We start from the raw sequence: 21,924 nt of genomic DNA, 5'->3' as shown, positions 1-21,924 counted from the left end.
TTTTCCCGTATTAGTTAATTTTCAATGTTTTTAACAACTTTTAATGTGTTATACTTTATTGCTAATAATATATATAAATATATTTATATACATATTCGAGTGTATAAGCGAGCTCTACTGTACATATCTGCATAGTATTTTGTATTATAGTGATACGTGCTATCTTTTGCGTATAAGCGAAACAATGATGTAGTTGTTTTTCATTTTTCTAACCGCAAATGCATCCTTGACTCAAATTTTTTTTATTCAATCATTCATCATAAACATGTCATATTTACATTAGTCATATTTAACTTCCTGAATCTCGTATTAGTATTGCTTTTTAACTTCACTGAATAAAAATTTTAACTCTGACATATATATAATTTTATAGATAAATTTGCTATATAGTGTTAGATTAGGTTAAATGATCACACTTTTATTGTGTTTTCAATTACTATAACTAGTGTTTCTATGCAAGAATTTTTTTTGTTGAAAATTTAAACAGGGATTTCCTAATAACATTCACAAAACATTTTGACAATAAATGTTTTATGGCTGACTCTAGGAATCACGAATAACAAACAAACATTAGCCGGTCAACAAAAAATTGAGCATTCTCAATTTTCAATCAATCCAAAGAATGATTATATTATTTAATCTTTTGTAAAGATCCGTACGCCAGCTAAATGAAACATAAATCAATGTTTTCATGTAAATTCTATATAAATCATACGAAGATGTTGGCATGTGATGGAAAGTGACCGTTATTTTTACATGCATAAATTATAGGTCATTATACAGAGTGGTCAATAAGTTTTTGCACTTTTTAAACCGCTTTCGAGTGAAAAGCACGCGAAGGAGCGGCGCGCGGTAAATTTGGTCCTTGGAAATTTAGTCGCAATGGATCTCTTCACGAAGGAACAACGTGAATAGTATTTTTAACGATTCATAATTTTGCAGTATTAAGAGTTATTTTTAATACTGTAATTCAAAAACTAACTAAGAATATCAAATGGTTTTATAAATGTCTTCATGCAATCCCTGCGACAACAATCTTATTTTGATATGAAGCAATAGTCTGTTGTGTTCAACATTTTTATCTTCACGAAATTGTTTGAAGAGACGTTCACGTTTGATGTTTGCTTTGATAAGGTTAATACATTTTATAATTTAATATATCATCCCATTAAGGTCAGGTGAAAGCTTCTTTATAAATAAAATAACATCTGGGTTATCATCCTTCATTCATTTTAAACAACCGCGTTCCTTGCCCATCAAAGCAGGAACACCATCTGCATCACATGATGTTACATTTTTCATTGGCATCCAAGTTTTATCTAAAAATAATTCCGCGTCCGTAAATTACGGAAACCAACGGTATCCGTAATTCCCGCTCGGCTTGGTCCAAGCATCTTAGCCATAACAATATTTTTAATGGGCATATTCTAAATAAATTCTCACATTACTCATTGCTATGCTCTTCAACAAAATTTTAATGTTTAACTTCACTTCTTCGGGAGAAGTCGGGGGGGGGGGGCGTCTTATTTTAAGAATCAAAGGACAAGCGAAACACTCATTTCGTATTTCTAATTGGTCTTTCCCCAGCATCCATAAGTTATGAAAATCATCGGTTTAAAACATGGCGGGAATTTCTGACTCGGGTTAATCCAAGCATCTTGATTGTTACAATATGTTTAGTGGGCATGTCTTAAATAAATCAGAACACTTCATAAACTAAATCTCCACGAGTAACTTTTAATAATCACTCAGGAACAGCTGCATTTTAGTTTAACTCTGCATCTAATGATACAAATAAAGATACTTTTAAAATGCTATCTTAACCCTTTAATGAGCTAATTTATACACATTTATTAATTTGTTAGTACACACCTGAAAGTGAGTTAATTTTACTTATTTTTTCTGTTGTCATTTATTTATAATTACTTTATATTGCATTTATAGTAAATTATAAAAATAATCAGTGATTCTCGGCGTTTTATTACTACTTTTTTGTATTAGTATGTTTTAATAATTTATTTTAACACTTTTTCTGTTATTAAATTTCGTGGATTTTTTTAGACAAATTAGAGGCTTTAATATTTTTTTATAAAATAATATAAAATGTTCATTTATTTCGTACTCTTTAATTTATTAGTATTATTTCCTATAAAAATCATTTAGATTAAATCAAATTTAAAAAAAAAAATGTAAATATAATTTTTTTTAATTATCATTTATTCAGCTATATATCTAAATACATAACTAGCGCCTCAAAAGACTGAAATATCGACCACCGTACATGTACGGCGATACCACTCAAAGGATTAATCATCTTTAAAAATTTAACTATAAAAGCAGGTGAAAAGTGAAAAATATTAGACAGCAGTCAAAAGCTCAAAAGTATCTCAAAATATAACTTGCTATAATAGAGGTAACCGGTGAAAAATAGAATTATCTTTACTGCTCGGCGCATTAAAACGATTTTACTTATCTATAGAACGTTAGCTGGAATTTTAGCATCACCCAATATTAGAAGACCCTCTTTAAAATGTTTATCAGAGTTGTACAACAGGGTAGTCATTAATTACTATACCGTCAACTTAAAGGAAAGTGGTGTTTTATGCCCAATACGATAGACGAGTGATATAAGTTTACTATTGGGTTTGAATCATATATGGACTCAAGTGCCTATCGTGTCTGGAAGATCGGAATTAGTGATTATTATATAAGTATATTTCCAATCGATCATCACAGATTAGGTTTTCATAGATTTTCCTTATTTCAAGATTGAATATTGTCATGACTAAATAAAATCTAACTACTTCATTCAGCTCATAAAAAAATATTAAACTTGACTCGCACTCGTTTAACTTTCCAATCATCTAATATCACGTTTCATTTCGATTACGTTACTTTATAGTTCTGAAATAATATCACGAATATCAAGTGTCATAAATATAGGAGAGAATACAAATCTTAATCTAATAACCCGATTTTACAACGACTCTATCTTTTCGGTCACGCAAATCGGGCGTTTTCCTTATCCGATCCAAAGTTTCCCAACTCGCAACTATTGATCAAACAGTTGCGAAATGCGCCTTTATTTGGCCGGCGATTACATCACTGTCGATAAACTTCCCAACCTCACTAGATAATTAATTGACTATATGCATATAAGCGAGTCGGCGCGTTTATTAGTAATCCGATATGGATGAAATTTACAGAACCAAATTGGGTGGGTGTCCAGTGTTGAGATTAATAATAGAAAAGTAATGATACGGCCCTGATCATCTAAGGCGCAAGAATAGACGCTTTAATAGCATTGTGTGAATTGATCGTTTTCATATTGTGAATAGAATATAAAATAAAAAAACAAATAGTTAAGTGTGAATGGTTTAAAGCTTGGCTAATTTTATTTTAATAAATTGTTTTAATTTATATATTGTTTATTCATGTACGTAACGTAATCTAGCTTTCAATCACTAGATGTCAGCACGCAAATCATGTTGGTTTTTAATAATGGCGTATTTTTATTACAAACATATTAAAAAATCGCTTCTGTTGCGGGAAAATAACAAAGCTATTTAAAGGCGTCCATTTGCGTTTTATTTAAAAAAGTGTTACTGTCAATTAAAATATTTAAAAGTATTCAGTAAAGTATTAAAGTTAATTAATTATCAGAATAGTTATATTTTAGATAAAACTGTTTTTTCTATTGTTGCGAACCAATAATACACAGACAATATGATTTCACATAGCTAACAACCACCCTGATGAATTTAATTTCAAAAAATAGTTATATGGCGACAAATCACATGTTAAGGCCAAAATAAATATACGTGTAACAATACAGTTTCACGATATTGACCAGTAAAATTATAAAGCAATTGTTTGAAACATTTTCACTGACCTATTTAATGAAATTATATTTACTAATAAAAATATAATTTCAATGAAGAATACACACTCACTGTACCCAACATAACCATGGAGGGAAAGCCGCTGACCGTCGGCAGGACACTGAAGGTCCTAGGAGTCGAGCTTTCCTGGACGAGCCACGTCGACCACGCCTGCGCCAAAGCCGTCAAAATGGCCAAAATCGTCACCCGCGTCGCCCGCGAGGGATTGGGCCTCTCCCCAGACGTCGACGCGATCTACCCGGGCGCCGTCGAGCCGATGATCACCTACGCCGCCCCGTTATGGAACGAGACTACACACAGGAGCTCCATCGTGAGGAAGCTGACCACAGCCCAGCGCCCCTTCATGTTGAAAATCACGCGAGCGTTCGGAACTGCTCCCAACGTCGCGATCGAGGCCCTCTCGGGCATCCCTCCTATGGACATCCGAATCAAGCAGCTCACGCAGACGTACCTCGTCAAGTGAACTCACCGCCTCGCCGACCACCTCCCATCCGACCGACTCCTGGATGCAGCCGTGGACGTGGCAACGTTTCCACACCCAGCACGTAGGATCCCGGCGGACGTCCCCATCGAGGGATCCAGGGGCAACCACCCCGCCTCCCCTCTGCCGTCGGACATCAACATCTACACCGACGGCAGCAAGACGGAAAGCAGCGTCGGAGCAGCGTTCCACCCGTCAACAGAGATGGAACCACCATCAGGGAACGGAAGCTCCGCCTCGAGGACTACTGCTCAATCTACCAGGCAGAAAATCCAGCCATCAAAGCGGCTCTGGAATGGGTGTCAGCCACCCACCTCATCCCGACGACAGTAAACGTCCTGTCCTACTCCCAGAGCACGCTACGCTCTCTCCAGAATATCCACTCCACCAACCCGATCGTCTTAGAGACGCTGGCCCTCGTGCGGTCCCCGAGGACACGCAACACGAACATCAAACTCTTCTGGACCCCGGGACACGTGAACAACGCCGGAAATGACAGGGCCGACGCACTCGCCAAGGAGGCAGCGGAAACGCGTAACATGCGCAAATCATACACGCGCTTTCGGATCACCTACGCGAAGACAATCTTAAGGAGGAGCTCCAGCGCGACTGGAACGCCCGCACTGGGTCGCACGCAAAGACCTTTCTCCCGAACATGGCCTCCGCCATTGCCCTCCGACACAAATACGCCATCCCCGGGCGTCACGCAGATCATCACGGGACACGGGCCTTTAATTCATACTTTAAAAGATTCATAATCACGGAGGATCCTAGCTGTCCCTGCGATGACCACACCACCCAAGACCCTTACCACCTGCTGTGGCACTGCCTCGCCCTGGAGAGATTGAGGCACGACCTTCTGCAGAGCTGCTGAAGAAAAAATATAGAGCTAGACGGCTACCCAGAAATGCTCGGCGACCCCCTCCTGGAGAAGGGGCTACTCGAGCTGATGAGAATTGCAGCGACCACGAGCATAAAAATGCACCGAGAGGTGCCATCGACCTAACCACACCACACCACAGATCGCACACACCCCTACCCCCAGCTCCCACCCCATACCCAGCCCTGAACATAACAAGCAGGGCCACCCATGACAAATCATTGTCGACACACTCACTGTAACACATATCCAAATTATATTGTCGGATAAATTAGATTTGCTATTGTTTATATAATTTATAGTTAAAATTAAAGATATAAATATTATCAAAAACAGATTTATAATCCGCCTAATCAATTAAAACCATGAATAATATTGTTGTATTTTATAATCAGTATATTATCATACAATATAAATAAATATACTGTCGATAAAACAATATTTTACTTATATGTAGAAATCTATAAACATAAACAATAACCACGGAGCGTTAGTTTACATATTAGTTTTTATATTTCTTAATTGAGAGCTATGTATTTGTTTCATTAGATGGTAACAGATTGATATAATCTGGGAAAGAGTAAAAAGTAGCAAATAATAATCTAAATATATATTTTTTATATAATAAATACATTCTTTCAACAACAAATTAACCAATTATATATAAAATAATATATATTATAAACATTTTTAAAATCTGTATTATGGTGCTATATAATTTATTTTTAATTTTAATTTTATCACATGATTGATGACAATTGTTATACTAAAACACACTTTAATATATTTGTTATTTATATTGTTATTATTTTAAATATAAAATATTTACATTTTATAGTGTGTTAATACTTTCTCTAAAATATTTACCTAAAAATCAATTAAAATGAATTTTATTCGATTCATAACAAATTAGAAATTCAACTTTTTGAACTAATCAGTAGTTCGTAATTGCACTCATTAACACTATTTCGCAGACCGTATCCAAAATACTGTATAAAACCTAAAAATGTCAATAAAAATTAATTTACATTGTTCAAATTAGCATCATTAATCAATAGTTTTTTGTAAATAAAATAATATGTGATATAAGAGAATCAATTAATGAGTAAGAGTGTTAATCAAATATAATACTGAAAAATTATTTTACATTAATTAGTGAATAATTATTTTAGAATTTATACAGAAAACATGCAAAATGCACCAGTACCATAGTTCATACAAAATATACATAAAATTAATTATACACAGTATCGTTTGTACTATATAAATTTGCAGAAGCAAAATTGGTCCATCTCTTATTCCCGTTCTTTGTTCATTTCTCTAATTTGTATAAAAGTTTTCGTTCAATATGTTCTTTTTAGGCATTGACAGTCTTGCTCTTGGAATCGAGATCATGTTAGACATCTCATTATCCACAGCTATATCTACGTCGTCTTGCACTTGCTGGAATGATTTCAAGACATCCTGAAAACGAACCCTCTGTAACTTCATTGTGTTAGTAAGATTAATTTCTTTCGGTTTCACCTCTGGTTCTATTCTTTCGACTACTTCAATATTTGTTTTTGTCTCTTTTGAAACTTTAGAAGATCTTTTCGATGAAGTTAGTGGTTTAGAAAAGAACATCTCTAATTTTTTCTTTATTTCTTCACGCGAAAAAGGTTCATCTTCTGTGTCATTAGTATCATGTTCCTTTTCAACTATTTCTTTCGTCTCTTCTGGCGGTATATCAATTGGTTCTTCAGTTTCTGGTTTAAATGCAGATAATAAGTGCAAATCGTTGCTGCTAATAGATATTCTCATTTTTTTGTTGTTCAAAGATGGAAGATCTTCGCTTGTAGTCATAGATTTCAAAACTAATTTATTTTGCAGCAATTCTCTTTTTATGGCTGCCATAATATCAGGCTCACTTTTATGTTTACTCTGATTTGACGAAAGCTGCTCAGGGTTCACTGAAATGGCTCTTTGAATTATCGGTACATTTTCATCGGAATTCTTACTGCGATTCTCAAACAAAAGATTCAACTTGGCAATAAAATCAGTCTTATTCAAAGGATTTGAAGTATCGTTAACACTTTCACCTTTCGAATGTTTCGTGTAAATTCTTTCTGTTCCATAATTACGCACCAACTTTGGCGATTTCAATTTGAAATTCATTTTAGTTTTAAAATATTCTTCGTCCATCGGTGGTGGCTCTGGTATGATTATTTCTGGTTCATTTTTATTACATAATTCTACTTGCATTGTATTAACATCATCTTTCTCATTTTGAATCATAATATCTTCTTGATGAACCATAGCAACAACGTTGATGTCAGTATTATTCTTCGAATCTTCGACTATTGATATCTCTTCTACAATCATTTCACTAGATTTGTTCGATGCATCTTCAGCGTCTTGCAGAACTTGATCTAATATCTGCATAATTTCTTCGCTGTATGAATCTGGTATAGTTTCTGAATTATTTGCATCACTAATCTCTTCGATTATATTACACCTTTCACCTAATTTATTTTCAATCACGACAACTTCAGAATCATTATTACATATAGACAGATGTTCTGCTTTGTTCAATTCACTATCCGATATTCCTCCCCAACTTCCCGCCTCAGAATTTACCACAGAATTATAGTCTACGGGAGGCGAATGGTCTTGACATTCGTCAAGGTCCTCAAACCCATAGTTCAGATTGCCATTCATCTGACCGTTCAGCGATGATTTCTGGACGTTTGCAATGTAATTCGTTCCACGATCATACATACAAATACTACCCAAGTAAATAGGAATTCCTGATTAGAAAAACAAAGTTGTGTTATTAGTAAATAGACTAGCCTCCAATTAATACCACATGCAATTAATAACATTAAATAAATAAAAATCCGTACCAACTGCCATCCAAACACCGAATCTTATCCAGGTATGTACGTCCAACATCAACATTAAATATATATTTATGAAAATACTGATAAATGGTATCAGTGGTACTAGTGGTACCTAAAATTATTTTTAATAAATATTAAAACGTCTAAAATGTAATTAGTTTAGATTAGTACCTTAAATGACAATTGAGCATTAGCTTTCGGTTGAAGAGCCACAAAAATGAGAGTCAGTAGCATTAAGAATCCGAAAATAGAGGTAACAATAATAGACCAAATAGTCTCATCTAGTAGATTTTTCCACATGTATGATAAACACAAACTAAATGATATGCAAAATATACCTAAAAATAAATTAAAATTAATTAGAGTTGATGAATGAATGAATGAATATTATAAATGAAATTAAAAGCAAACCACTTGTTTCAAGCCCTAAGAAATTAAAAAAGAATCCCTTCAATCTATATTTTGATATGAATACAATGATTATAATAAATAGCAATGTTTTTATGGTATGTTACCAAGATTACAGTTATTTATATATTGTTTAATTTACTGGTTTTACAATATTCGTTCAATTTTGTTTTGAGTAGTTTGATTCGATTTAAAAAAACTCTTCCTAAACATCACACTAGTCAAGTTGTTAGTATGATACTGTGCATATAATACATTTTAGGCATTACTTACAATAAAACAAGACCAAGAATGCTACAATATTAGATGATAAAGACGTTGGTTGATGGATCATGTTACAATTGATCAACTGTCTGAAAACATCGCTGCATTTATATTTATTTTTCTTATACAACAAATCGATCGAGTTGAGATCTTCCACACTACCGATTAGTTGTTCGTTATATTTCAGTTCATTATCATATCTGTAATAAAAATATTAAAATAAATAAAAAAATAAACAAACATATTCCTATCAACACAATTTTAGAAACAGCTCAATAAAAATAGTACCTATCAATTTCACCAGTCGATGTTTTTTCATCATAATTATCGTCAGATTCAAGTAACGAACGTGATTCGTCAGTAACAGAAACGCTACCCTCATATTCGTATCTTACAAAGGACAAAACAAAAAGCCTATTTAACACGAAAAACGACAAAGACAAATCATATATATGTATGTATTTATATAAAATATTATACCATTAATTTATACAGCTCAAGATACGCCCACCACCGACATTAACTTAAAATTTAATACCACACCAACCCTTGAACAAAACATGAAATCATTTTTAATGATGAAGCAAATTATATGAAATAAATGTATATAATTTACCTGAGAACCACGATACATATAGCAACAATCGTATAAGCCATTAAAGTTCCAATCGACATCATGTTTACCAAATGTTCCAATTCGAACATGCCAGCTAAAATACCTGTAATAAGATTTTCAATAAATAACCTTGTAAATCCAGTAAAAGTTTACCCTACTGTGTAAAAAGATTTTGCCAGTAGTTTTATTCTATTACATATTCCAAAGACATTATGTCTGAAATAAAAAACCAAAAGAAGAATTTTATTCAGAATTTTGGCAAACTGATAATCATTTTCTGTCAAAAACTTTAAGATGATAGCTAAAATAAAGTACCAAAAATTCATACCAGTTAACACAGAAGCAAAAATTGTTCCTACAACAGGTGTCTTAAATTTGGTATTAATGTTCCCAAAAAATCGAAATATCAATCCATCTGATGCCATAGCGTATAATATTCTTGGTAATGGAAACATGGCTCCGAATAAGCTAAAAATACAAATAAAATATAAGTACAATTGGATAAATCAAATCTATAAATTAATATAAATATACCTTGATAATAATCCGAATATTCCACCTATTGTAACGATCCATTTAGCCCATGGTAAGTTAGCTTGATCGAATGCATGCGGAATTGGAGCATTAACATCCTATTTATAAATCGATCCCATTATTGTAGCAAACATTTAAAAACAACATATAAAATAATATACACATACCTGAAGATAATATGGTATCATGAGCGTAAGGATAGCCGACACACCGAAATATGATAAGAAAATAATCGCTAGTGACAAAATTATAGCTAAAGGGATAGACTTCTTTGGGTTTTTGACTTCTTCGCCAGTCGTCGCTATACAATCAAACCCAACAAAACCAAAAAAACAAGTAGCAGCTCCTTTCAATGTTCCTTTTAATCCGAAGGGAAAGAATCCTCCTTCTCCGACTGAGACATTCTCTCCCTCGGGTTTTGCAAACCAATTATTAATATCAGCTACAAAAATAATATAATGTACAATAAAATAAAGTTATCAAATGAAAAAATGTAAAGCAAACCTCTTAGTGATCCAACTGCTATGATAAATATCACGACACATAAATTAAAAACTGTGAACACATTGTTAATACTGGAAGATTGTTTAAGTCCGAAAGCCAAAGAACCTTTAAAGAAAATGATAATATTAAAGTTTTATTAATTCATTATCTTGTAAATAATATGCACAAAACTAACCTCCAACAAGAATTGATAGAGCAAACGCAAAGAAATCGAAATATGGTGATATATTTGGCAATGTCATGGGTGCAACTTCCTCAAAAGCTATTTTCATTGAGTTATTAAAAATTGAGTCTACATAAAGACTTACTCCACGAGAAACACTAGCCGATCCTGAAAAGTGATTTTATCATGATAATACATACATAAAGAGTGATTTATAAATACTGCTACATAAAAAAATCGAATATCTTCCAGCTGGTGAGCAATACACAAACCTTGGAAAGGTTTAATGAATTTAATCAAAGATTCAGGAGTTAAAGAAGTATTTTTTCATATAAACACATGACATTTAAATTGAAAAGACATATAAATATTATTCTGCCTAAGGTTTTTAAAAGAAAATATTTATAAAAAAATCATTTCACATAACATCAAGCATCTTTAGTTTTTAGCCAAGGTCACCAGACCTTATTGCTCTTGACTTTATGGGAATTTATGTATCATAAGTTTAATTTTTTAAAAACAAATATTCCGTATGTCTCTAGACATTTTTTTTGTAGCAATATTTGTTAATCATTTAAAGAACTTCAGATTAATTCATAAGTATACGACTTTTAAATATTTTAGATATTAATATGATTTAAATTTACCTATTACATATTCTAATATTAAATTCCATCCGATAATAAAAGCCATAAACTCTCCCATGCAAACATAACTATAAATATAAGCTGAACCGGCTCTGGGTACTCTTGCTCCAAATTCTGCATAGCACAAACCTGTAAATATATTTAAAATAAATATACTAATAAATTATCTAAAAGTGTTTTATAGACAATCAAATTAATCAAGTTTTTAAGCTTATTACTTACCAGCAAACACCGATGCTATTGCAGCTAATAAGAATGACACAACGACCGAAGGACCAGCAATGTTTTTAGCTACTTGTCCAGCCAAGACATATATTCCTACGCCGAGAGTACTACCAACGCCCAAAGCTGTCAAATCGCCTATCCGCAAAAACCTCGATAATTTTGAGTCCCCAATAGTATTAGAATCAATGATTTTCTTGCGTGTTAAAACACGCCAAACTCCGTTCAGTCCCATAATGTAAGATTATTCACTTTTAACTATGTCCATTATTCTAAAATATATATTTAATATTAACACTTGTTACTATAATCTAAATAAAAGTATTATTATAGTTCAAATAAAAATCTCACTTTTTAAAACGATTATAAATTATTATATAATGCGCTGGAGTTTTTTTAGACTTTTATCCATCTTTATGAATGCTACTTCAGAGCATTTCATTAAAGTCACGCTCACTGTAACGAGAGATGTAGTTTACTAATCATATCAGTTATGAATCACAATGTAATTGTGAAATTCTTACATGTATACTATATATTTTTTACACCAACACTAAGATAAAAATTAAATACTTGGCCTGTGAATCAAATAAGAGATAAAGAATCAACGCACATATTCAAAAGTAGCCTGAATTATGACTGTTAGCATTCTTAAGTATTGTCTTGTAGATATAAAAATGTGCGCGAGATAAGATAAGATGATTTTTCATTGAATAGAGCAAATAAAAAATAATGTTGCACAGCATTCATAGTGAACTGATTAAGAATCAAATTTTGAATATATATTATATAATTTTTAATTATAAATATTTTATGTATATATTATTTATAGATATATGTATATAATTTTATATTTTATTATGTAACTATAAAAAAAATATGTATTTATAATTTATAATTTTTCTTTAATATTTTTTTTTCAATTATTGTGTAGGTATTATAAATAATATCTATAAAATATTTTACAAAACCTATCAAATAACACAATGCATCTCGATTGCGTATCATATATTTGGCACTTAGCTGATATCATCAAACATATTGATTAATAATTATTTCAGAATTTTACTTTCACTAATGAAATTATCCAAATAAATCTAATAATTAATAACAAGTTAATTTGATAAAATTATATCCAATAAATACCTTGATTTGAATGAAGGCTTTAATTATTACTGTGCAAGTAAGTTTCAAGATTTTTATACACTCCTGACTGACATTTGATAACATTTTGACAGCTCACGTGCTATTTTTATTTTGGCCATAAGATTACTAATTTTAAGTATATTTTTTTTATTTCTCTTAAGTATAGATATGCCATTGTTTAGAGTGGCTATTGCTTTTAGAATTAGAATGTGTTATTTAGTGAAGAAAAAAATAAATATATAAGGTAGATTATTATTACGTAACCAGCTAATTAAACATTATAAATTAAAAACTTTTAAAAATTATTAGTAGATATGAATATGTTTGTTTATAATAAAAACTATAGGGGACCTATTTGTATGTATTTATTTAGGTTTATTATGGCCAAACTTGGCGGCACTCTGGTAGCACTGGCGTGACGGACTTTCTTCAGTTGGCAAACTTTGGCGGGCTCGGTTACAAGCCCCGCCTGCTTCCTCATTCACCGAACATCGTTTCATATTCCACATGTAACTGTAATAACTTTTCAATAAAAACACTACTGCAGCAACTCAATCTATGTCTAATTGTCCCCCGTCACCTCCCGTCGCCAAAAAACGAACATGGTGTAAGAGGCAATTTATATTTATTTATATTTGCTTATGACCAAAACTTGGAGGAACTTGATAACACTGGTGTAAAGGATTTTCTCTCGACTAGCAACCTCCGGCGCGTTCGCATGGTTGCAAGCCCGCACCCCGTATATTTATAAATAACATGTAACTCTCTAATATTCAATAAAAAAAACACTACTGCAGCGGCTCAATATGTGTCTTATTGCCACCCGTCACCCCCTGTCGGCAAAATAATATTTTTAAAATATGTACAATTAAATAAATCACCCTCTCTTTTTCCATATTTTAATATAATCTGAAATATAATAATGGCTGATTTACACGCTGCCAGTAGCTGGCATGTCAGTTTGAAGTTGACTTGAAAATGGTTTGTTTTAACGCTTGGTGTTGGCGGTATTGTCAGAAGTAAAACCAAAAAAAGTCTTAAGTAGCATGCTTAAATGATGTAAGATTTGGAGGGGAGGGTGCCAGCGGAATTGTAATAGACTGTGACAGGGAAAGTAGAAGGGTCGTTTAACATATGTGACATCATGAATTTGAATTTGTTCATAAGAAAGACTAATGTATTTTTATTATTTTTTTTTAATAAAACAGTTTTCCTGAAATGGAAATATAATATATATAAACGGGAATCTCGAGATGCAGCTCCTAGCTCTTCCAAGAATAACATTTCTTCATTATAATTACTTTAAATGCCATTGTCATCAAAAATACAAACGAAAGTGCGTAGAAAGGACTCATTCATAGCAACAGGTAATACAATTATTTATGGTGGTCACCCCTAAGAATATCAAACAATTTTCTCTCGAGAATAGATGCACTTATATTTGCCAAGAAGCATACCAAAAAGAGGCGTAGACTTCTTCAGTCTATATAGTCAAAATAAACCTGTTCGTCATTCACTTTAAATCCGAACAACACCTAGACACCATTATACTATTACCTCAATTCTAACCGAATGACATACTACATCTCAATATGCTTCATCTGGACACTCTTGAACTCAACATGAACAACTGCATTCTATTAATTTATTCAGTAAAGATTTGTCATAATAAATATATACAAAACAGATTCACCGAGCAGCAAATCACGCTAAACCAGTTCTTTTGAAACTCAAAAATTGAATATATAATAATACAAATCAAACAATATTTAATGCTTTGGTAAATAATTTATTTCTAAAAAGTTTTAATACAAAATGAGAGAAATACATTCGAAAAAAATATTCGTATATTGCATTAAAAATATCACATCAGCAAATAATCACATTATTTGCTTTCCTTATTACTTTCACCCCATATTATCAAAAATAATACGAATACTAATTATTCACGATTAATACAATAATACTTTGAGTAAGCATATGGTCAACTAGCGAATAAATTAATAACAGATTGGTGCTTTTAGCTTAAAAATAAATTATTGAAATGTCTAATAAGCACTAATACTAAATATTCAATGTAATGGCTTAATTATTATTATATCCATTACAAAAAGAGGAGCTTTCGCTGATATCGCTCATTTTGATATTCAATTTTTCTTCTTTGGCTCTAAAGCGTTCTACGCTGTGCCAAATGCCATAAGTGAAATAAATTAGCAAACCGATCACAATCCAAATACTGAAGCGAATCCATGTCATGACATCGAGACTCAACATAAGATAAATGTTGATTAGAATGCTGAAACCGGGTAACCAAGGAACAAGAGGTACCTAAAAAAAACATAAAAACATAATGATTAATTTAAAAATATAGTTTATATGTAAATAAAAGTAGAATTACCGCAAATGAAGGTTTGTTTTCAGATACAGGCTGACGTGATATTACAAGTAATAATAGATATACCAAAACGGTTAAGAAGATTGTGAGTGATATAGCAGTGATATCAAGATCAAAGATATCGGTTGCAAATACTTTGACGCAGCTGGCGAGCGCAAAGCAGCAAATACCTAAATTGAAAATTACGTTAGTTTGAGAAATATTATATAAATTGTAGTGATACTAAACTTACAATAGAATAAAACCATCCATGTTACAAGAGTCGAGCTTAATTTTGTCGGATATTGATGTTTTTTGAGATTCAGCAATTGATTCAAAAGTACATTCATAGTAACCTTGGCATAATCTTCTTGTTTTTTATTTGAAGTTGTTAAATTATACCTAGAAATTTTATAAGATTACTTTGTATGTTCATTATAAATAAAAAGTATGAATTCATTATATAAACCTTAAAATCAAAACACATGAGGCAACCATCGAATAAGCGAGTAATGTACCAATCGACATCATATTCACCAATTGATCTAATTGGAAAATAGCCGCTAGAGTGCCTGAAAAAAATTAAGATAAGTATTGTTTTATTTGTAAATTTGAATTACTAATAATTATATAGGGAAAATATTATATAAATATACACAATAAGATAAATAAAGTGAAGAAATATTTTTAAACAACTAAAAAAATAATTTAAATAATACAAAATAAAAGATAATAAACAATTTTCAATGATCAAGGAATTAAACTACCAATGCCATTCAAAATTCGTAACATTTTGCATATTTGTATAATAAAATAAAAAATGCCAGTTGCAAGAATTCAGTTGTATTTTTTATCTTGCAATATTATTGCCAATTTGAAAAATCGCTACAAGTCAAAAATAGTCATTTTTCAGATTTTTGTATAAAATAGGATGTTTTTGATTTATAACTATTAAAGCAAAACATACTAACAATAATTGAACAGCATTTCATTTAAATAAATCTTAACATATATGTCCTTGAACAGTATGCATTAGGCAAGCAAAAAAAAGCAAACCATATACGGGAGAAGAAATATGTTACAAAAATCTATTAATTATGTGTTATCAGCCTTCTTTCAAGCCGATTATATATAGTATTATGTACCGACCTCAAATCAAATATAATATTTTTAAATATTTATAACCATTTTATAATTATCTTCTACAGTATTATCGAGCAGTTTATAAATATTTAAGATTAGAATATGTTAAGAATAAAGTATATTTTTCATGATTAATATACATATATGTATATAGAAAATATTTGTTTACATTAAATGATATTTCTGGTAAATTTTCAAATATAATATAAAAATTTATATTGTGTAATTGTATAAATAAGTATTTCTTTAAAATATTATTCTAGACTGTACCTGTAAATAGCCCTGCGACTAGAGTTCCAACTAGCGGTGTCTGAAATCTGCTATTAATATTTCCCATAAATTGAAACATGAGACCATCCGATGCCATAGCGTAAATAATACGCGGTAGGGGAAACATGGCACCCAATAAGCTATAAATAAATATAATTTTAACATAACATAATAAACCTATTCATAAAATAATAATAAAAATAAACCTTGAACATAATCCGCACATAGCCCCAATGCTAACTATATATTTAGCCCAGTCTAAACCTAAAATACCATATATATGAGGAAGTGGTGCATTTCCATCCTGAAAATATATTTTATTTATAATATTCAGATTTCTTTTACCAATATAAAAATAGTATTACTTGTAAATAATATGGCAATGCAAGGGTTAAAACGGAGGAAACGCCAAAGTACGCCAAGAAGACTATGAATAAAGATACGATAACAGCGATTGGGATCGATTTTTGCGGATCTTTTGCTTCCTCGCCAGCTGTCGCTACACAATCGAATCCAATGAAACCGTAAAAGCATGCAGCAGCTCCCCTGATGATACCGGCGACTCCGTACGGAGCGAAACCTCCGCTGCCATACCCTTCAGGCACTTCCTTTTCGCTGAGACGCCAATTGTGGGTTTTAGCTGAAAGGAAAAAATCATAATAAATAATTTATTATTTAATTAAATATGTCAGTTTGATTATATACCGTAACATATTCCTGATATGATGACGAACAAAACGACAGATAGATTGATAGCCGTGAATAAATTGTTGAAGCGAGAAGATTCTTTTGCGCCAAAAGCTAATGCAACTAAAAGGAGTTTTAAATTAATAGTTTAATGTTATTTAAGCAAATAATTAACTTACTGGAAAACACCATAGTTATAGTGAAAGCGAAAAAATCAGGATATGGTGAAAAATAAGCCAATTCTATCGGCATCGTCGCCTGTAGATGACTGGACATTGAATTATTGAGTAGAGAATCGAGATATTGACTTAATCCTCTTACAACACTTGCAGATCCTAAATGTAATAAATAAAAGCGATTAAATGCACAAATTTTAAATAAATATAATGTAAAACAAACCTATGAGATACTCCAGAATTAAGTTCCATCCAATAATAAACGCAATAAATTCACCAACGCAGACATAACTGTACACATAAGCCGATCCTGCTTTTGGAACGCGAGCTCCAAACTCAGCGTAGCAAAGTCCTATAAAAATTAGATTAATAAGAACGCTTCATAGAATATAATATAATTATTATATTATATACCAGCAAATATAGAAGCAATGGCAGCTATCAAAAAAGATATGATGACTGCCGGTCCAGCGTGATGTTTGCTAACGTTTCCAGCCAGCACATATACCCCGACCCCAAGTGTACTTCCGATGCCCAAAGAAGTCAAATCCAAAGTTGTGAGACATCTCGCTAAACGACTGTCTGTTAAGATGGTCGGCGATATGGGTTTTTTTCTTGCGAATGTTTTATACGTTGTTTTGATTCCATTGCGGAAACCGACGGCTGAAAAAAATTAAACTTTAATACCTCTTTTTTTGGAAAGTTTTACAATCACATACCGAATTTCATTTTGGAACGGTACAGTAATGGACTTGACTAGAGAGCGTTATAAATTTAACTGAATTGAACCAATTTATTGAAGGAGCAATCAATTATGTACTACCATTCTATTGAACTGTAATAATGTTTTTCAAATGTGTTTTTAGATGATGCAAAAACTGTTTTTGTCCAACAAAAAATATTTTCAACTTTGTAAGATTAGTAATTTGACACTATTATTACTTGTATGTACTGTAATATGAATTGTATAGTAAATATAGCGATTATGAGTCATGTTGCATATTTGTTACATCATGCATTTGTAGAACCTAAATTTGAATAATCGACAATGATTAGTTTTGTTTTACTTTCTCATATTTTTTTTATTTTTTCTTTACTATAATTTTTTGGATATCTTATAAGGGTTAAAAAAAGAACTACTGGAAATCACCGAAACTTTTGGAGACAACGAAGATGAAATTGACGATTCAAAAAATGAGTGTATTTCAAGTATAGAATGTACAACAAATAATAATAAAGAAAATATTACAATCACTTAGTAGATCTCATTACGTTCTAAAAAATGGTATCTCTACAATTTGATTGATATTGCATCAACAAATGTGTGGTTATTGTTTCGCCGTACTCATGAACAAAAAAGGACTCCTACGAAAATAACAATTGTGGGAGCTTCAAGTGAAGGTCGGCCAATGTTTATGTATAATGGGAACGCTGGAATCTAGAAAGAAGTAGACATAAAGGTGTTACTGTTCATATTCCTCGGTTCGAGGTAGGAACGAATCAAATTGCATCGAACGAATCAAACGAATCGAATTGTAAATAAAATTGCGAATCAAATTGCAAATGTAAACTGTTTGGTTGTAAAGGAATTACACATTTCAAATGCTTTAAGTACATTTATGCCTCACTAAAGATAATAATTATTTCAACAAATTTTATTATGTGTAATATTGAAAATTTGCAATAACAAAATATTTTGTAATAATAAATTTGATTTTCAATATATATTTTTATTATTATTTTTCTCTTAAGAGTAATACTTAACCTATAATATTTTTTTCGACAATAATAATGATGAAATGATGAGTTAAATTACATAATTTACATTTCTGAATATTCAACAACCATTATTAGCAAAAAACAATAATAAAAATGTCGTAATCATGAATTTTCCGAGGTAGGCTGTAAAATAAGCCATAAGTTTATTTTACGACCAACCCAATAATCTGGTTCTAAATTAAACCAAAGTTTATTTATTTTTGTATTGGTTTTTAGGTTGAAGCTATATAGATCTTAAGTTTTTAAACTAATGATAATATAATTAAGTTTCATTAAAATCTTAAGTACAGATATGATTATGTAATCGATTTTGTATATCATTATCCTAACATACTCTCGCAAACAAAAGTAATTATCAATAAAATTACATTTAAATTGTGGTTAAGGTTTGGAAAGCACTGGAATTAATTAATACCAGCATACTATAAATAAACCAACTTATTAAATATATTTAAGTGTCTGCCATCTCAATGATTTAAATTGAACTACGATTCTAAATAGTCCATTGCTTGAAAAGCGTACTTAGATATATATTTATGCACATTACAATTTTAGCTACTTTAAGCCGGCTTATTTTTTAACAGTTAAACTCTACATCAGACCTCGGCAACCTTTTTTGGCTGCAGGTCAAAATAATTAAAATATGACTATTAAAACTATTCGGGTCAATGAATATTTTTGGTCCTAACAACCATGTGGTCTGGTCGTAACACGTAATCCGGCACTTGTACATGTATTACAAAAAAAACAAAATGCTATTCGCAGAATTATTTGCATGTGAGCTATGAAGTACTGATTATTTTAATAATCATTTTTATTCAAGGTTAGATAATATTTTTCTAATAACACTATCTAGATTCTAGACTAGAATGCTATTCACAGAACACAGATGTTTATTTTTCAGAACTTAAAATCATCATACGGGTCACTTGGTGACCCGCGGATCATAGGTTGCCGAGCTTTGCTCTAGAATCTAGTGACCCGTATGATGATTTTAAGTGATCCCATTTGAGTTCTGTGAATTGCATTTCTAGTCTAGATAGTGTTATTGGAAAAATATTAACTGACCTTGAATAAAAATGACAATTAAAATAATCAATAGTTCATATCTCACACAAATATTAATACAGCCAAATACAGTAGCGTACAAAAAAATGCATCACTTCTCTGAATCATAAATAAATAAGATATTATCTCTGCTGGAATTCTCTGATTTTTTTGTGTTAATTTAGGAGTAAGTCTCCATTGTTTTTTAGTAGTTACCATATCAATTGACTAACAGCTTTTGTGGAGAAAATATTTTTAAGTCATAATGCCGAATCGCTCGAAATTAAGTGAAAATCAAAAAGCCAATATCAACGTGTATTCGTCAATGGGGTTTTCGACAAGACAAATTTCGCAGTCTGTTTTGTTGTAACTAATGAACAGTTTAAAGACTAATAAAAAAAACATCAACACAGGTGCAACAAATCGACTTAAGGGTAGTGGGCTTAGGAAAATTAACTTATCTGGTGAAAATCGGTTGATACGTCGAATCGTTAGTATGTAGAAATACATATGTTAACCTTCGCTTAAATAACTTTGTTAACCACTTAACATGCGGGTGTTTTTTTGCAAAAAAATCATATTTTTTTATTGGAAATTATAATAGTAAATAAATATATATAAATAGGAAAAATAAATATTATTTTCAAAAATATTAAAAAATTACATAACGGGTATTTTTTGCATTGTTCCAAAACAATTGTGAATATTATTTTTACCATTTCTTAAGAATTGCAAACAATAATTAAATAATGGAATGAACCCAATAATAAACCATGGACGTAAAGAAATATATATATCTTTATTTTTAAAACACATTCCATACGAAAACGCAAAATAGTAATAAAAGTGTGTCAAATTATTGGAAGGATAAAGCAACCCCAATTAGTCGAGGATGCTTACTTGAATATGATTTGCTGGCTTTACTACCTACCTATTCATTCGGGTTTTTTATATTGTCTCTATCCAATACAATACAATTGAGAAATACTTCAAGTGACAAAAATTTAAGTAAAACACCCCTTGTATTTTTCTAATTTATGACTTCCACAGCTAGTAAAAAAGTGACCTTTTTTTACTTGAAACGAAATGCCGATCGAGTCCTGCATATGCCCAGAAGCCAGAGTATAATGACAAATATAATCACGTTTATTTGTAGGACCGCGTTTAACTCCGATTTTCATATTCCCGCACAGGCTCGACACTGCGTGTAATGGACATTTCTAAAATCACACACCCGTGCAGGACCGCGTGTAAAGTGGTTAAACAAATAATATAGATTACTACAACACTGTATAATTAGACACTATAAAGCTAAATACAAAACTTCGCTGAACTGTATGCTAAATAAAACCGAGCTCACGTCCCACATTCATGCTAAATTTACATACACTACAAACATAAAATTGGGGCAAATACGTCATGCAGAAGGCTGCCACAAGGCCATCTAACAATTTCATTTGAATAACCCACATTTATTAAGTTCAATAATGTTTTGCAAAAAACATAATAAAAATATTTAAAAGTTGTACAAAATAAGGTTTACCGTCTTTGAATGCGCTTCTGACACGAACTGAGTCTTCAGAGTTTGTGCCCTGATAGTTTAGGGGGCAATCTTCAGTGATGGTTGACACCATTTTTGTTTAATTGAAACGCGCGTTGCATTCAACGGCAGAACCGATACACAGCTGAGCTCTGCACCTTTTAAATTGCATCATACAAATCGAAGCCGCTATAAAGCAGTGTTGCCCAACCTCAAAGAGCTCACGTGCGGGTAGCTAATGCAAATTTCGATATTACCCCAT

The 21,924-nt window shown here is 31.6% G+C and overlaps 2 protein-coding genes across 12 annotated transcripts; both read right to left on the bottom strand.

Moving 5' to 3' along the window:
- Window positions 1–6,057: 6,057 nt before the first annotated feature.
- LOC148229551 (high affinity cationic amino acid transporter 1-like) lies at window positions 6,058–12,759 on the bottom strand. Of its 9 annotated transcripts, none has more exons than XR_015811267.1 (16): window positions 12,647–12,759; window positions 11,852–11,956; window positions 11,501–11,772; window positions 11,279–11,407; window positions 10,644–10,799; window positions 10,469–10,573; window positions 10,132–10,406; window positions 9,965–10,062; window positions 9,759–9,898; window positions 9,431–9,533; window positions 9,295–9,362; window positions 9,103–9,204; window positions 8,824–9,014; window positions 8,314–8,480; window positions 8,146–8,254; window positions 6,579–8,049 (listed from the first exon to the last, which is right to left on the bottom strand). XR_015811267.1 is itself a non-coding variant. In XM_088196523.1 (16 exons), the coding sequence occupies exons 4-16, from the start codon at window positions 11,733–11,735 to the stop codon at window positions 6,584–6,586; spliced, it is 3,300 nt and encodes a 1,099-aa protein (XP_088052649.1). In that variant the 5' UTR covers window positions 11,736–11,772; window positions 11,852–11,956; window positions 12,025–12,078; window positions 12,647–12,729; the 3' UTR covers window positions 6,579–6,583. The 9 variants fall into 9 exon arrangements, 8 of the variants coding, with proteins under 8 accessions (XP_088052653.1, XP_088052654.1, XP_088052649.1 ...); XM_088196523.1 differs by lacking the exon at window positions 9,295–9,362 and adding an exon at window positions 12,025–12,078 and having other exon boundaries at window positions 9,103–9,228; window positions 12,647–12,729; XM_088196527.1 differs by lacking the exons at window positions 6,579–8,049; window positions 9,295–9,362 and adding an exon at window positions 6,058–6,263 and having other exon boundaries at window positions 9,103–9,228; window positions 12,647–12,754.
- Window positions 12,760–14,414: 1,655 nt separating this feature from the next.
- On the bottom strand, window positions 14,415–21,876 carry LOC148229550 (cationic amino acid transporter 2). 3 transcript variants are annotated; one of them, XM_088196531.1, is made up of 12 exons: window positions 21,666–21,876; window positions 17,711–17,959; window positions 17,520–17,648; window positions 17,300–17,455; window positions 17,139–17,243; window positions 16,799–17,073; window positions 16,640–16,737; window positions 16,434–16,573; window positions 15,490–15,592; window positions 15,274–15,422; window positions 15,045–15,211; window positions 14,415–14,974 (listed from the first exon to the last, which is right to left on the bottom strand). In XM_088196531.1, exons 1-12 carry the CDS (start codon window positions 21,754–21,756, stop codon window positions 14,732–14,734), a joined length of 1,905 nt encoding a protein of 634 aa, XP_088052657.1. In that variant the 5' UTR covers window positions 21,757–21,876; the 3' UTR covers window positions 14,415–14,731. The 3 variants fall into 3 exon arrangements, with proteins under 3 accessions (XP_088052657.1, XP_088052658.1, XP_088052659.1); XM_088196532.1 differs by lacking the exon at window positions 21,666–21,876 and adding an exon at window positions 21,267–21,487; XM_088196533.1 differs by lacking the exon at window positions 21,666–21,876 and adding an exon at window positions 18,016–18,080.
- Window positions 21,877–21,924: the final 48 nt, after the last annotated feature.

This window comes from Plectrocnemia conspersa, unplaced genomic scaffold (assembly GCF_051122295.1).
Source record: "Plectrocnemia conspersa isolate PC_06_02 unplaced genomic scaffold, ASM5112229v1 ptg000011l, whole genome shotgun sequence".
Taxonomy (NCBI): Eukaryota; Metazoa; Arthropoda; class Insecta; order Trichoptera; family Polycentropodidae; genus Plectrocnemia; species Plectrocnemia conspersa.
Note: the sequence above shows the minus strand (reverse complement) of the source record. Positions and strands in the feature narration are given on the sequence as shown.